At 46.2% G+C, this 16,852-nt stretch overlaps 1 protein-coding gene across 3 annotated transcripts in view; it reads right to left on the reverse strand.

Annotated features, from left to right (window-relative positions):
- The window catches only part of PNPLA1 (patatin like domain 1, omega-hydroxyceramide transacylase), a 44,338-nt gene that overhangs the window by 2,801 nt on the left and 24,685 nt on the right, over positions 1-16,852 (reverse strand). For all 3 annotated transcript variants that reach the window (XM_080806530.1, XM_080806532.1, XM_080806531.1), the window contains exons 3-8: positions 15,959-16,024; positions 14,540-14,749; positions 12,784-12,844; positions 6,251-6,838; positions 4,968-5,046; positions 3,404-3,529 (exon numbers count right to left, since the gene is read on the reverse strand). In XM_080806530.1, the coding sequence (XP_080662656.1) occupies positions 3,404-3,529; positions 4,968-5,046; positions 6,251-6,838; positions 12,784-12,844; positions 14,540-14,749; positions 15,959-16,024 (1,130 nt within the window). The remainder of the gene's footprint in view (positions 1-3,403; positions 3,530-4,967; positions 5,047-6,250; positions 6,839-12,783; positions 12,845-14,539; positions 14,750-15,958; positions 16,025-16,852) is intronic.

A 16,852-nucleotide genomic window follows, 5' to 3' on the forward strand; every position in this document is an offset into this window, starting at 1 on the left:
CCTGCCATGTCTGCCCATGCACCTCTAAGTGCACCCCTAGGCCTCTCCCTGCCCAGACAAAGTAGACTAGAGCCTGTGACATCTGATTCACTCCAGGGCTCCTTTTACCCTGGGAGGCTGTATCCCTTAGTGCTCGACACCAAGACGCTGGTGACAGACAACTTGGATTTAGATCCTGGCTCTGCCATCTTCCTACTGTGTGACTTTGGGCATGTTGCTCACCCTCTCTGTGCCATAATGCCTGGATCATAACAACTACTCAGTAAGTTTTAGCTATTATCATTACATTCCCATTTGAATAGGGGGAAATTCCACAGTAACTCAAAGGAGGAGCTCTCTAGCTATAGAAATGGTAGAAATCAGAGGAGTCTGACAGACTTGGCAGCTGTTGAGAGGATTTGAGTAGTAATTAGCAAGAGGGACCTCCCCCTTTTCCATTTGGAGCCTGTAGGCAGTCGCTGAATTTCTCAATCTGTTTTGCCATTTACAGGCCAGTTACACAACCCGAATCAGATGACCGCAGAATTCTTATGGGAGGAGAGCCAAGGCTAGCAGAGGAAAGTCAGGCTGACACACATATCTAGCCACGGTCCAGGGGCAGAGCGTATTTGGCATATCTGTTGGTCCTGGAATAAAAGGGACAGGGAGCAGACTCAATCCCAACCTGTAGCCTAAGCAGAGCTATCCCAGACAACCCACAGAACTCTGAAAGAGTAAAAGAAACATGTGTTCTGGAATCCACTGAGATGTGGGGGATGTTTGTTATGTAGCATTATCAAACAGAAATTACTAACCAATTCAACCAGGATCAGAGTATGATTTTGAACATCTGATTTAAAATTACAGAGGGAGGGGCTCCTGGGTGGTTCAGTCGGTTAAATGTCCAACTCTTGATTTTGGCTCAGGTTGTGATCTCAGGGTAGTGAGAAAGAACCCTGCATCGATCTCAGCGTGAGGCTCCGTGCTCGGCATGGGGTCTACTTGAGAGTCTCTCCTTCTCCCTCTGCCCCTCCACTTCAATGGTTCTCTCTCTCTCTCTCTCTCTCTCTCTCGCAAATGAATGAATGGATGCATAAATAAATAAAAACATAAAATCTTTAAGAAACACACAAGGAGAGAGAAAGAGAAGGACAGTGAGAGATATTAATGTATGGAACTTCTACCCTATAGTTGTTTTTTTTTTAAGATTTTATTTATTTATTTGACAGAGAGAGATCACAAGTAGGCAGAGAGGCAGGCAGAGAGAGAGGAGGAAGCAGGCTCCCCGCCGAGCAGAGAGCCCGATGCAGGGCTCCATCCCAGGACCCTGGAATCATGACCTGAGCCAAAGATGGAGGCTTGACCCACTGAGCCACCCAGGTGCCCCTCCCCTATAGCTTTTATTCTTGCTTCTTTCCTCTTTATTGGGAGGACTATCAGCTGGGGGCCAGGAGTTGCACAGGACTAGCCCATGGATGTGACAGTGTCTCTTGTGATTGTACTCTGTTAGGAAATGAGCATATTTTCTCTCTTTCTGGATCTCTCCTTCTCTATACCTAACCTTTCTGAGCTTCTCTTTTCTACCCCCTACCCTGGTGTTTGAAACTCAGAGCAGTGAATTTGCATGGAATTGCTTAAGAACATTAACTGGTAAACTGCTTCCAGGCAGTTTCATAATCTGTTCTATAAAGGAACACCACAGATGGCATGTGTGACCTACTGACAACAGGGTTTCCCACAGCTGTGAATGTTGTTTTGTTTGTTTTTATCACAGCCTGCTTCTGTATAAAGTACCTTGATTCCTAGAAGTTTATCGACCAAGGTAGCTTTGGCTGAATTGCAGTTCCACCACTCCGATGCACAGGTGGAGGCCTGGCCGTGGAATGAAGGGACTCGAGCCTGGGCCTGGCTTCCAGATGGCACTCTCAGCCCCAAGGAAGTTTCCTCACCCCCACCGCAGACCTGCCTGTGTTCTCCTGACCAAACTTGACCTTGAGCTCCTAGAGACAGAGATACGGACACTCAAAAGTCAAAGAAGTCTTGGGGCTGGAGACCAAGGAATGGCGCAGAACTAATCCCAGGATTCACTAATTCCATGACCCCCAAGGGGACTGCCAACTGCTGGATTACAGGAATGGCAACTTCCCTCCCCATCATTTAATCCAAAAATTGACACATTTATCTGCCCCACTTCCTACAGCAGCTCTGAGAATCTCCTTCCCACCATACTGCTTCCCCCAACCCACCAAGTACCTACTTGCCCAGACCTCAAAGTGGGCCTGTGGCTGCTGGGGTAAGACTCTGACCCTCATCTGTCTGATACATCTCTCTGCCCACCTGGGATAGGAACACACGAAAGGATGTCTCTCAGAATGATTTGGGGATTTTTTCTGACCAATGGAGGCTTGAAGCAAAGTAGATAGCTGTGTGGGTCTGTTCCAGTCAGAGAACATTTTGATTATCCAGTAAAATCTTATTGATGACTCCTGGCTTGGTTTGTGTTTGAAGCTGGCATTTTTCATCTGTAAGTGTGTATGTATGTATGCATGTCCCTCTAAAAAAGTAGTTCAGTAAAAAATTAAGACTTGGTTCTTGTCTTTGGTCTAAAGTTCAATTTTGGGGTAAACTCTTAAAAGTTGGGGATCGAGGGGTGCCTGGGTGGCTCAGTAGGATAAGCATCTGCCTTCAGCTCAGGTCATAATCTCAGCGTCCTAGGATCAAGCCCTGCATCAGGCTCTCTGCTCAGCAAGGAATCTGCTTCTCCCCCTCCCTCTGTGATCTCTCCCACTCTGTCTCAAATAAATAAATAACATCTTAAAAAAAAAATTTGAGGATTGAGTTCAATTTGCTTTCTCTAGAGCCCAGAAGAGTGGTTGGTACTCATTAGGTGCTCAATAAAAGTTAAAACTGATGCAATCAATAACAATGTAAAATAACCAAAAAGCTACAAGCAGCTTACATTGGTAAGGACTTTTAGTTGTACCTTGGCAACAGTTTGGATCTCTTGAAGGTCACATGGTCACACATCTGTCTAGTTTGGTTTTTAAATAGAGGTCTATTCAGAAGCTGAGATGTCGTAGTTAACCTCTGCATATAATACTAATATCTACCAAATTATTGAGTGTTAATTACACATCGTGCATTCTGCAAAACAATTTACATGTTGACCTCATTAAACCTTCACAATATTACCCCTGTTTTACAGATCAGGAAATAGAGGCTTAGAAAGATCACATGTCCTAAGCATGATCACTGAGTAAGATTATGACAGAGAAGGGAATATATGCTGGGTGGGTCTGATTCCAAAGTCCAGCTCCTAACACCTGCTCCTACTGACTCTTCCTTTACCCCTTGTAATCTTCCTGCAGACTCTTCCCAGAGCTTTTACTCCCCATGGAACTTGAGAAACATTAATCATGCTCACTGCACTTTGCCGCCTGTTTTTTTGGATCGTGGATGTCTTGGGAAGCTTATTCTGGTGCTACTTGTCTTTTGTTTGTTCTTCTTAAACATCTTGCTCATCCAATTGGAGTCCTCAGCAGGGTTCCCCCTGGGCAACAGATGAAGTAAATAGTTTTGTTAATGACCTGTCCTGTGTCCTCCACTATCAGGGCCCTGCTCCAGCTCACAAGATAGACACACCAGTGCTATGTCTTTTAACCCTGGCTGAGCCCCAGACTTCCCACAACAAACATTTGTTTTTATAATCAATGACCATTTATCTAAGCAACATCATGCTAACGAGTCAACTGAAACTCAACTGAACTTTTGTAAGTTATAAGTCAATGCAATAAAGTTTAAACCCTGTGAACAAAATGCATAGTATATGCCCAAGCACAAAATTTTTAAATTCATGAAAACTCTTTCAAAAAGTTATATAATTAAAATTGTACTTAATGTGAGAACCAGGTATGTTTTGATATATTTGATACGATACAGAGTTGGAACATCAAAAGGATCTGCTCTGCCAATAGGTGCTGCTGTGGCCATGGCGAACCCCAGCCACCACCAGAACTGCCCCAAGGCAGGAGGGATGAGGTTGAGGAGGGGAGAGGTACTCTGTGACCCACCTTCTGATCTCCTGCTGGTGTCTTCCATTGGCTAACCCAACTGGCAAGAAGCCAGCAAGGGAGTCTGGGTAATGTGACCCCCAAGGAACTTTAAAAAATACCAATCCTGGGGCACCTGGGCAGCACAGTCAGTTGAGCCTCCAACTCTTGGTTTCGGCTCAGGTCATGATCTCAGGGTCATGAGATTGGGCCCAACATGGGGCTCTGCACTCATTGCAGAGTCTGCTTAGGACTCACTCTCCCTCTCCCTCTGCCCCTACAAACCCCCTCCCCCCCATCCTTCCCCACCCCTGTGTTCATGTACTATCTAAAAAAATAAAAATAAATAAATCTTAAAAAAACAACAACAACCAATCTTCAGGCCCTCTCAGAATGACTGTGAAGGTAAGTAATGGATAACATATCACACAACCCAGACAATTGATGAGTATTATAAAAAAGACTTTCTGGGAACAATCTATAACATAGGAATATTAGCCTACTTATTGTGCTGATAGAAAATAATTTGGATTAAAGGAGGCCTTTAACAGAGTCCCACAAGTCATATGGTCCAGGAAATAGCCTACCTCAGGCTAGGATGCAGCATGCCTGCTAGCTCCCTTGAACTGAGACACCACCAAAGAGTAAGACATGGGGGTGGGGGGTGCATGTTCTCCACTGCACTCAGAGAAGGGGCATTCCCCAGTGAGTACAGGAAGGAGCTGAAGAGAATGACACTGTGAGCACAAATAGCTCATTTCCCATTCATTGCTCCCCCGTGAAGACAAGAAAAGTGTAAAGGGGTGGACTGTAATCACACAAACCAGAAAAGGATCCCAATGTTGCTACGGCAGCTAAAAACAAGGAAAATTTCCCTTAGCTGGGCCCTCCTTCCCCGGCCAAAGGAAAGAATGTGTCCCTAGTTAAGGAGAAACTTACATTATGTGAGGCTTGCTGGTGGCTTCCTTCACATTAACCAAAGGCATGGCATCTTTCAGATTTGAAGAGGCAAGGGGAGCTATAGTCAATAGTAAAAATAGAGGACACATGAGTAAGGTGGCAAAATCTTGCCCATTTCAACTGACCTGTCACCTCCAAGAAGCCTTTCTTAACCCGCCAGAGAGAAGTGATCTTAATCTCTATGAGTACTTCCAACACTCTGGGTTTGCTAGTAATGTAGTACTTAATCATTTGTGCTGTGTTTTAAGGTTGGTATCTCTGTCAACCCCTCGGTTGCAGGGGAGATTTCCTGAGAGTGAGGAGCTGAGAGCTGTTTAGCTTTGAAGCCTCTAGAGCAGCGCTTCTCAAACTATTTGTAGACAATACCAGCTTAAAGAACCAGCTTTTTTAAATCTTTTTTTGGAATCCAAATGGACTAGTACTTTTGTGACATACAATACAAGGAATTAGTAGGAAAATGACCAAGCTCTTGGATGTCATGCTGTAAACATTTCTAAATGTTTACTTTCAACCTCTGTACTCAGTTCATTGTGAATTAGTAACAAATACTTTGGGGACCAGCATTGGTTCACGGAGCACTCTTGGAGTAGCTCTGCCCTGGCAGAGCAGTTATCACAATAACAAAAACCTTCTGGTACAGTAGTTCTCAATCACAGTTCTCAAATGAACCCCCCGGAGGGCTTATAAAAAGATAGATAGCCGGATCCCACACCCCTGAGTTAGTAGGTCTGTGGTAGGGCTTGAGAATTTTCATTCCTAACAAGTCCCCAGGTGTAGAGTTTGCTGTTGGTCAGAGACCAACCTTTGAAAATCAGTGGACGAAAAGGTAAGAACAAAGGTCAAGAACACTGCCCCCTGTGGTGGCCTATCCTCTGGACGAAAAGGTAAGAACAAAGGTCAAGAACACTGCCCCCTGTGGTGGCCTATCCTCAAAACAGGTAGAATGGCTAAAGCTAACTGCTGACTTTACCAATGCACCCCCCAATGCAATGGTTATAGGCAACTAAAGAGTTGTTGAACACTATATCAAAAACTAATGATGTACAACAATGAATCTTGGAACACTGCATCAAAAACTAATGATGTATTTTATGGTGACTAACTTAATACACACACACACAAACTAATGATGTACTGTATGTTGGCTAACTGAACATAATTAAAAAAATAATAACACAATGGTTATCAGCTCCCATGTTATGGCACACTTGCTGAGGGGCTCCAGACATAAGGAAGGTGGGAGAAGCCAGAAGGGTCCATACCTTGGGGCTGTTCTGGGCCCAGTTCCTCCACAGGTGGCTGTGCAGGTGACACTGAAGGAGAACACAGGGGCAGTGTTTGAGATGTCCCCACAGATGAAGACCCCAGGGATGGCCTGGGTGACAGAGATGACTGGGAGGGTGGGGATCTTGGCGGTGATCCAGTCGTTTGTATCCTCTGCTGTGGTGGTGATATATAAGACAGGGCAGGTGTCGAGCTGAGTGGTAAGGACACAGCTGGGAGTGATACAGGGGGCAAGTCAGCTGGAGAATGTGATGGTGATGAGGCCAGTGGAGATGCAGGTGACTGCTCAAATGAAGATACAAGTGGTGAAACAGGTGATTCTACAGGCCACTCATGTGTGGATTCAGGTGTCTGCACAGGTGAGGACACAAGTGGACTGTGGCAGCTCTTTCCTTCCCCTTCAGGAGCCCACTGTGTGTGAGGTTGTATGGATTCTTCTTGCTCTGTTTGGAGGCTTGACTGACTGCGTTCAGGGCACTCATTGCCAAGGGCAAGTTCTATATTGCAGTATACTTCCACACGGGGGAACATCACTCTCTTGGAGGGAGAATTGAGGTAAGCAGCATCTAGGAAAACAATGGCATTGGGTCACTGGTGGCATCACCATCCCCTGGCATCAGCATGGCATTTTCAAAAAGTGATTTCCCAAATTATTTTCATAAGCAGGATTAGTGCTTTTTAATGGTCTTTCTTTACTTACTCAAATTTATATTGAGTATTTGATTGTGTATTGATTCACTTATTCGACAGATGTTTATTGAGCATCTATATGTGCCGGGCATTATACCAGGTACTGAGGAGTGAGGAAGACAAAAATGGGTGTGATGGTTCTTGGCCTCTTGGAGCTTACAGTCTGGCTTGGGGGCAGGCATTGATTATCCAAATAACCTCGTTTTAACCAAGACAAGTTCTAGGTGAGAAAGGAACACGATGTTAGGAGAGAGGGAAGCAGGGAGGACTTCTTCAGGAGGGTTTCCCTGAGGGAGCAACATTTGCGCTGAGATCTGAAGGGTGAGTGAGGGTCCAGGGGGTATTGGTGTGGGATGGGGAGGAGCATTTCAGACAGCAGGAACAGCACGCACAAATGCCACAGATTTGAGGGAACATGAGGAAGGCCTGAAAGGTCAGTGTGGTTGGAGCAGGGGTGGGGGCACTGTGGTGGGAGATGGGGCTGAGGAGGCCACTGGAGCCCAACCATACTTGTAGGAACCATTGAGGACCCTTGGTTTTCACGGAGACCATGAAAGACCTACAGGCAGTGGGGCTGCTGCACTGTCTCCGGCTTTGACAAGACCACTGTGACTGCTGGGTGGAGACTCACTGAGAAGGGAAATGTGTAAGGGAAATGTGTAAGGCTGCAGTGGAGAGGTGTTTAGGGCTTGCACCTGGAAGGAGAGAGAAAGAACTAGAAGATTCTATTTAGGAGGTAAAATAAATGAGAACTGGCAATGGATTGACTGGGGGGAAGAGAGGAGGGAGCTGGCTTGCACAACCAGGTGGATGCTGGTACTGACAGGGTGACCAGGGAGGGGATGGGTTAGGAGAGCAGTGAGGAGGGCACAGGTTAAAGTTTGTTTGAGGATATGTGGATTTTAGAGGGACTTGGAGATATCCAAGGAGAAATGAAAAGTGTGGGTGGTCAGATATATGGGTTAGATCTCAGAGGAGTTGAGGGTTAGAGGTGTACATTTGGGAATCCACCTATGGATGGTCATTGAAGCTGTGATGGTGGCCATGGAGGAGGTTGCCTAGGGAGAAAAAGCAGAGTGAGAAGAGGAGGGAGCCAGGACTGAGTGAGGAGGGGGAGAGGGGAACCCAGGCCAAGATTCTGAAATGGGCAAGACTGGGGTAGACCTACAAGTTGCTGGTGAGGATCCATTTGAGAAGTGGGGATTGGCTATATAAAAGAGAGATGAAATAATGGATAATTCAAGAGTGCTGAGGTGGGAAGGGGTCTGAGCACAGGTAGGGGGTGGGCTCTAGGCAAGAAAAGGGTTGCTTCCTTTAATGTTCTAAGAAGGAGGGAGACAGAGCAGGCTGAGTTTGAATATTTGGTAGTGCAAAGTTGAGAGAACTTCCCTCTGTTGGCTTTGTGTTTCTCTGTGAAGTTGTTTGGAGGAAAGGTCTTCTCCTGGTGATCAGGGAGAGGGGAAATCTTAAGGTGGCGATTGCAGAGGAGGAGAGACTATATTGCCAAAACGAATACAGCACAATCACATTTTATGTAGAAATTCACAAGCTAACTCTAAAATTCATATGGAATTATAAAGGACCTGGTATAGCCTAAACAACTTTTCAAGAAAAAAAAGGAACAAAGATGGAAAACTAAGACTACCTGGTATCGAGATTTATGATAAAGCTTCAGGGATCAAGACAGTATGATATTGATGTAGAGACAGAGAAATAGATCAATTGAACAAAACAAAAGGTCTAGAAATAGACCCATGACATACAGAGACAACTGACTTTACTCAACAGAGAAAGCATAGTCTTTTAAACAAACAATGCTGGAACAGGTAGTCATCTAAGTGGAAAAAAAAAACTGTTTTATATCTTGAACCATATTCAAAAATTAACTCAAAATGGAATATAGACACAATGAAAAACCAAAAAGCTATAAAACTTCTAGAAGTAAACATAGGAAAAACCTTTTTGTGATCTTGAGTAAAGCAAAGATTTCTTAGATAAGACACCAAAAGCATTATCCATAAAGGAAGCAAATTAATAATATGGGCCCCATCAAAATTAAAAACTCCTTTTAGGAGACTGTTAAAGAACTGAAAAAAAAAATCATAGACCGAGAGAAAATATCTGCAAATCACATTTCAGATAAAGTGCATTTATCAAGAATACATAAAAGCTCTTAAATAAGAAAACAACTCAATTTTTAAGCTGGGCAAAAGAGCCCACTGAGGGGCACCTGACTGGCTCAGTAGGTTAAACCTCTGCCTTAGGCTCAGGTCATGACCTCAGAGTCCTGGGATCAAGCCCCGCGTCGGGGTCTCTGCTCACGGGGACCCTGCTTCCCTTTCTCTCTCTGCCTGCCTCTGATCTCTCCTCGTCAAATAAATAAATAAAATCTTTAAAAAAAGAAAGAAAGAAAAGAAAAGAAAAAAGAGCCCACTGAAAGAGCTCCCAATGGCCAAAGGAAATCTGAATGTACAGACTTCAGTTAATAATAACCAACATTAGTACATTAATTGTCAATACTACCCTAAACTATATACCAAATTTTATATGTACCATACTATAACTTCTAACAAATGTAAGACATAATAATACAGAATGTGGAGTACATAGAAGCCCCTCATGCTATTTTCACATCTTTTTTCTGTAAATCTAAAATTATTCTTAAAAATAAAGCTTTTATTATAGGTCTGGGTGGGAAATGACCAAAAGAGTTGAACCCTTCAACAAAGATGATATACAGATGGCAAATAAGCATATGAAAAGATGCTCAACATTATTAGTCATTAAGGAAATACAAATTAAAATCACAATCAGATGCCATCACACAACTATTCAAATGGCTATAATTAGGAAGACTGACCGTTTCAAGTGTTGGCGATAATATGAAGAAACTGGAACTCTTATGCATTGCTGATGAGAACGTAAAATGGTACAACCACTTCAAAAAGCAATTCGGCAGTTTCTTAAAAAGTTAAACATACCTTCTGGGTATATGCCCTTAGTATATATCCCAAAGAATTGAAAATAAGACATTTGGATACCTGTGCTAAGAAGAAGAAACAATTCAAATTGTTCTTCGGTAAAGAAAATGCGGTATGCACACAGGTGTATGTCTCATGCTACAAAATGGATAAATCTGGAGAACCTTATGATAGCGAAATACACCAGTCACAAAAAGTCAAGTACTGTGTGATTCCATTGATATGAGGTATCTGAAGTAGTCCATCTCCTAGAAGTAGAAAATAGAGTGGTGGTAGCCAGGGCCTAGGAGAAGGAGAAATGCAGAATCACTGAGCAATGGGTATAGAGTCTCAGTTTTGCCAGAGGAAAAAGTTCTGGAGATTGGTTGTACAGTGTAAATATACTTAACACGACTGAACTGTACATTTAAAAATGGCTAAGATGGTGGAACACTTGGCTGGCTCGGTTGAAAGAGCGTGAAACTCTTGATCTCAGGTTTGTGAGTTCGAGCTCCACATGGGATGTAGAGATCACTTAAAAATAAAAAATCTTTAAAAACTGGTTAAGATGGTAAATTTTATGTTATGTGTTTTACCCTAATTATACATATCTATAATTGTATATTTCATAAGTATAGATTAAATGTACATCCACCATACCATCTAGACATTCCACTCCTCAGTATTTACTCAAGAGAAACGAAAGCATAGGTTCATACAAAGACTCCATGAGTATTCACAGCAGCTTTATACATAATAGCTCAAACTGGATACAAACTAGATGTCCATTAATGGGTGAGTGGAGAAATGAACTGTGGGGTTTTCATAGATGGAGTGGAATGTAAAAAGGAATGAACTATTTATACACGCAATAACATGATGAATCTCAGCATGATTATACTGCGTGAAAGAATGCAGACAAAATCGAGACTATACTGTAAGTCCATACTGGAAATTTCTAGAATGACAGCAAGTAGATTGGGGGCACTGAGGGAAAGTGGGAAGGGTCACAAAGGAGCATGAAGAAGACTTTGGGCATGATGGATAATGGTTCACTCTCTTGATTGTGGTGGTGATTTCCTGTGTGTGTGAAAGTGAGAGAGAGAGTGGGAACTTAACAAATTGTGTGAGCGAGGAAGGGTGCAAGAGAAGGAAGAATGCCAGGAAGGAAGGAAGGAAGGAAGGGGGGAGAGGGAGGAAGGGAGGGAGGAAAGAAGGTCTGGCCAGGCACGCCTGGATGCCAGATGGATAATTTTAGACATGACATCCTTTGAGGTCCAACCTCACTCAACGCCCACATCCACATGTCTGTGTGGGGAATGTGGATTTTCAAGCATACCAGCAAGCAGTGCCCTTCCCTTTGGCAGGAGGCTGCTGCCTGGGGAGGCCAAGGGTGGAGAGGGAAGCTCGCCTGGCAGCAGGAATAATTAGGCAGATGTGAGTCCTGAGAAGGGCAGAAAAAGGGGATGCCGGGATGTGAGCTGAAGAATTCAGGGTGACATCTTGCAGGTGCAGCCTTCTGCCAGAGCTGACCCCCATCCAGAAAGCAGTAGGGTGGGAGGCTGGAGCAGACTCCCGTTTTTCTGTTCCCAGATGGCAGGTGGGAATTAAGAGTGTGGCTCTGGGCACCAGCCGCAATTTCTCAGGATGCGTCATACCTTCTGCTTGCATCTGGTGCCGAGAGGAAAATCCAGTCCTACCAAACCCAAGAGGATTTAGGGGTGGGGCTGAAGGAACCTGCACTGAGAGAGCCATGCAAACACTGGCAATTTGGAAGAGGAATCAAAAATAGCCGGTAGCCAGCAAGAGACATCTTCTTCCTTATGAGTTGGGTCAGTTCCTGCTTGGAGTGATTCTAGGGCCCTGGAAAAACCCACCATCCTCCATACACTGCCCTGATTCTCCAGCAGATGCCGAAATGCTCCTATTATAGTCTCACCCTTGGGTTTAAGACCGTCATTTATACAATGGTGTCCACATCAACTAAGGGGGAAAGGGTGTGGGAGCACGAGACAGCCCTGGGAGAGACCAGAGATGCTAAAACAAGGCACTTTGTAACTTACCCACCCACTCCCCCCCACCCCAGGGCTTGCCCTGAGAGGAAGAAAAGAAGTTCTAGGGGAGAGACAGGGACAGTTGGTAATCAGGCAGCCAGGTGCAGAGGGGTCTCCTGAGGCAAGGAATATGTCCCAAGTCCCGGTTTCAAATCAGGGGATCCTTCAACCCCATGTCCCCAGTATATACCACAACTGAGGAAAGAGTGAAGGGGCTTCCCAGCTGGGGGTGGAAAGGACATCAGGCCCTTGCCAGCCCCTCCTCTTCCTGAGACTCCGTAGGTGAGACCCCATCCCTACCCCCCACTGACACTCCTCACGTGGTCCCCTTTTGGGCACTTGGAGCTTAATTTTCACAGCTGTCACCCATGTAAATGTGTAGGAGGTGGGGAGTTGTTCAAGTAGAGTCAGGGTCAGGAGGAGTCTGTCCAGCAGAAAGGCGAGAGGAGGGCCCTGTCTCCTAGATCAGAGGGTCAGTGGGCTGCACTGACTGCATCCAGGAATAAAATTCTGAGGTGGATTCCATGATCAGCCCTATTATACAGATGAGAAAACCGAGGTCCCAGGAGATGAATCCCTGATTCAAGATCACACAGTTAGGAGGTTTCAGGAACCAAGATTTACCTTTTTTACAGATTAGGAACCAAGACAGAGAGGGCAGGTGACTTCCCTGAGTTCACACAGTCAAGGGGGATGAGAATCATGGCCCAGGACTACTTGACTCCAGAAGCCACATTCCTTCCATCCCTCTCTCCTGCTCCCCCATCCCCCAACCTTGTCCGGAGAATGGCCCCACCTCATACTTACTCAGTCGCCTCAAGTAAGAAACGGTGTCTTCATACCCTCGGTAGTAATAGTTGTGCAGGATCTGCAAGGGGGGAGAGCAGGACAATGACAAAGGCTGTAGCAATGGAGAGAGCTGAGGTCCCCTCCCCCAGAGCAGCTCCTTTCATTGCCTTTGAGCTTTATTTAATGGATTTTTAAAATGAACCCATCCAGTGTCCCATCCCTCACTATCTGCTAAGAAGTGGGGAGCAGTTATGATCTTGGGTCATTAATGTGTTAAATCATTTACAGCTGATCATCAGCTTCCCCTGGGCGGGAGAGGGTGAGATGTTTGTAGTAGAACCAGAAAAGGTGCACGAGGGCCATATGAAGAGCCGAGTTTAAATCCCAGTAGCTGTTATTTTTTAGCTGTGCGGCTGTATGGCTGTAACCTCTCATGGCCTCAGTTTCTTCACCTGTAAAATGGGAACAATGGTCGTATCTATTGCAGAGGATGCTAGAGGGTTACATGAGATATTGCTCGCAAAGCTTTTCCATAAAGGGCCAGACAGTAATATTTGGGGTTTTGAACACCACAGATAGTCTCTGTCTCTTCTTCTTGTTCTTCTTCTTGTTCTTGTCCTCCTCCTCCTTCTCCTCCTTCATCTTCTTCTTCTTCCCTCTTCCTTCTCATCCTCCTTTTCCTTCTTCCTCTTCTTTTCCCTCTCTTTCTCCTACTTCTACAACCATCTAAAAACGGAGAGCCCATTCTGAGCTCACAGGCTATATAAAAACAAGCCACCTTGAGAATGAAAGTCGAGCACTGACGGTGAGCAGAAAGTCAAGTTTGAGAGGCTCTGATGAATACAAAGTATTTATTCTGTCTTTCTTGAACTGCCTGTTGGTGGATTGCTTTTATAAGAGTAAATAGTCATAATCTTTACCAATAAACTAGTGTAAGGCAGATGCTGGAATTCCTAACGCAGTTGGAAGACAAAGAGTCAATCAGATTAATAAAATATCTTGTGTATCCATTGCCTGACTAAGCATAACAGTGTTTTGATTATGAGTTTTGTAAACAATAATTAGACTGTAAGTCACAAAACTGGCTTAGAGGAGTTATCATTCAAACAACAATTGCTGAGAACCTGCTATAAGCAAAGTCCTTTGTAGACATAGTGAGTGTAGTCAAAGAAATGAGTAAAACTTGGTGCCTACTCCCAGGATCACACTTCCTGCCAAAGAAAGACATGCATTTTGTAAAGACATGTAGACTTAATTTTTTTTAGAGCAGTTTTGGAAAGGTTATGATCTCGGGGTGCTGGGATTGAGCCCGGAGTCAGGCTTTCGGCTCAGTGCTCAGTGGGGAGCCTGCTTCTCCCTGTCTCTGTGCCCCTCCCCCTCACTTGTGCTGTCTCTCTATCAAAAAAATAAAATAAAATATTTTTTAAAAAGTAAAATAAATGAAATTGAAAACAAAACCCAAAACACAAGCCACTGGCTGGATTTGGCCCGCGGGCCATGGTTGCTGAAGCCTGCATTGCAGGTCAGAGCGGGAAAGTTCCGATAATGTCCTATCAGCAGTTCTGACATCATCTCCTTTTACGGGGGAGAAAATTGAGGCTGGGAGCACTTAAGGGCCTCATTCAAGGTCACATAGCTAGTTAGCCACAAATCCAGGATGCAGGTTTAGGAGGAAGTCTAAGGAGGCACGGACGGAACTGCATAGATCCCGCTGGCTCCCCCAGGCCCCGTCAGCTTTCCCCAGTTCCCCTTCCTTCCAGGCCCCTCGTCTCACCAGTAGGTCCGGCGGGAACAGGGCATGGGTCATCCTGGCGATGTTCTCCAGGGAGAACTGGAAGGAGCAGTTGAACATGCGGAAGTCATGGAAGATGGCAGGGCAGTCCCGGGGGCAGATGTCTTGCTGCCCGCTGAAGGTGGAGATGGTAATGGCATCGGTCCAGAAGGAGCAGGGCTGCATGCCCGTGAAGCCCCCGTCGATGTAACGCTATGGGGGGGTGGGGAGGCAGAGTCGTAAATGCAAAGGGGCTCAGAGGTCCTCTTCCCTACTCAGGGAATCCACCAAGGAAATGGGTCCCTTGGGACAAGTCTGGAGACCAAGGTCCAGGTGGGTGCATGGTGTGTCCACAGTGGCCCCCTGAACTCCCATCCCAGGGCTCTGTCCCTACACTGTCTCCCTTCAGCCATCTCGAAGGTGCTGAGCCTGGGGAGGGAGGGGCATTCATACTCTGGATAAAGCAGGAGCTCATGCTCCCCTGTCACAGCTGCCCCTCCTCAGCCACTCAACTGCTAAGGGCAGGGTGGGGGGAATGGAGCCTGTTCCCATGGTCTTTCCAGAAGGGGGACACATGGTGGATCTGAGCAGGTTGGGCACTATCCCCTCTTCCAGACCGCTGTGAGTCCAAACTGCCTCCCTCTGTTGAGGTCGGGTATTCTCAGCACTTTCCAGAACACCCCCAACCATGGTCTGGCCACCAGCCACCACATAGCCCTTCCCTCTTGGGGCTTCTGTTGCCTCAGCTGTGAACAAAGGACCACAGATACTGAGGTTCTAACTCTCTGGGGTGCCTGAGAAGCACACGGCTGACATGAGCAGTATGTGCTCCATCTCCTAGCTGAGTCCTGATTTCTGGACTCATTTTCTCATTTTCTTTCTATATAAAATGAGGAAGGGGCATGTGTTAGATACGCCTACTCAGAGTATGGTCTGAAGACCAGCAGCCCTAGCCAAAGCTGGTTGGAGATAGGCAGAGTCTCTGGTTCCGCTCTAGGCCTAGGGGATCAGAACTTGCATTGTTTTACAAGACCTCCCCCCTCCTCAACCGGTGATTCAAGTGCATTAGCCTAGATGGCTTTAAAGGTCGCCATCATTCACGGTTCCGGTACCAATGTCACAGGGTCTGTATTCTATACTCTCTGTCAAGTACGGGATAATCCAGCAAGGCTATGGAGTCTTGACTAGCCAGGCTCAGTATTGGGTCGGTGGGCCCAGAGAGAAGCCCAGTGTATGGAAGGAAAGTTCATCTGAAAGCCCCAGAAATCCATCTCTACTGGGAATTCTAAGTAGAAAAACACAAGAATATTTCCAACTCTTGGTCTTCCCACTGAATTCTGAGATCACCCTCTACTCTCCCAGATGTGGGCCACAGGGCACTCCCGGGTCCCAGCTCACCCTCTCCCATGCTGAAGAACTCACCACGCCACGGTAAGTTGGGGGGATGAGACCACAGTACACGGGGACAAAGCAGCCGCAGTAGAGGGCCTGTAGGGAGAGAACCCGCGGAGAGTGAAACTCTTGTGGGTGGGTGGGGAGGGCTCACCAGCAGGCCTCTGGGCCAACACCAACCTGGTCCTTCTTAAATCCAAGGCGGAGTCACTGCCCTGGGGAGCCGAGTCCCAAGTTCAATTCCTGCCCTGGCCCCAAAGAGCTGGGTCCTTGTTAACCTACTGGGTAGTCTGGACCCATGTCCTAGCTGTAAAGAGACAAGGCAGCCTCAGTGACCTCCAGGGTCCCTTCTGGCACCATATCTCCATGAATCCAGCGGAATTCAACAGTCATTAATGTGTGTGTGGCCAGGGCCAGGCTCTGGGACCAAAGGAGAGTGAGATGCACCCACTTGGGAATGCTCGACAGAGGAGAGTGAGGAAGTAGGTGACGGTACACAGGGTGACAGGGGCTAGGATAGAGGTGAACGTGGGCATTGTGGCCTCTAAGGAGGAGCACCCAACCCATGAGAGTGTGGGAGAGGCAGGTGTTGAAGGGAAGTTCCCAGGCAGAGTGACTAGTCTTGTCAAGCAGGTGAAGTGAGCTGGGAAGGGGGGAAGGGTTTTCCAGGCAGAAGGCATGGCAGGTGCAAAGGTCCAGGGGTCTGTTTTGTGTGTGGTTTGCTCTGGTTGGCAGAAGTCAGAGCAGGAGCTGATAGGAGGTAGAAGGGGGAGAAAAGTCTCGAAGAGCTGAGTGCTAAAAAATGCAGAGGGACATGAGGTAAGTTGAGGAGGTGTCCGTGCCTACTGCCCATTCATTCCCCCAGCCCCAGGATCGTGGCCATGCCAGCGTGGGGCTGTGAGGCTGCATGGCAAGCGTCTTGTA

Source organism: Martes martes (assembly GCF_963455335.1).
Source record: "Martes martes genome assembly, chromosome: 6".
Lineage (NCBI taxonomy): Eukaryota > Metazoa > Chordata > Mammalia > Carnivora > Mustelidae > Martes > Martes martes.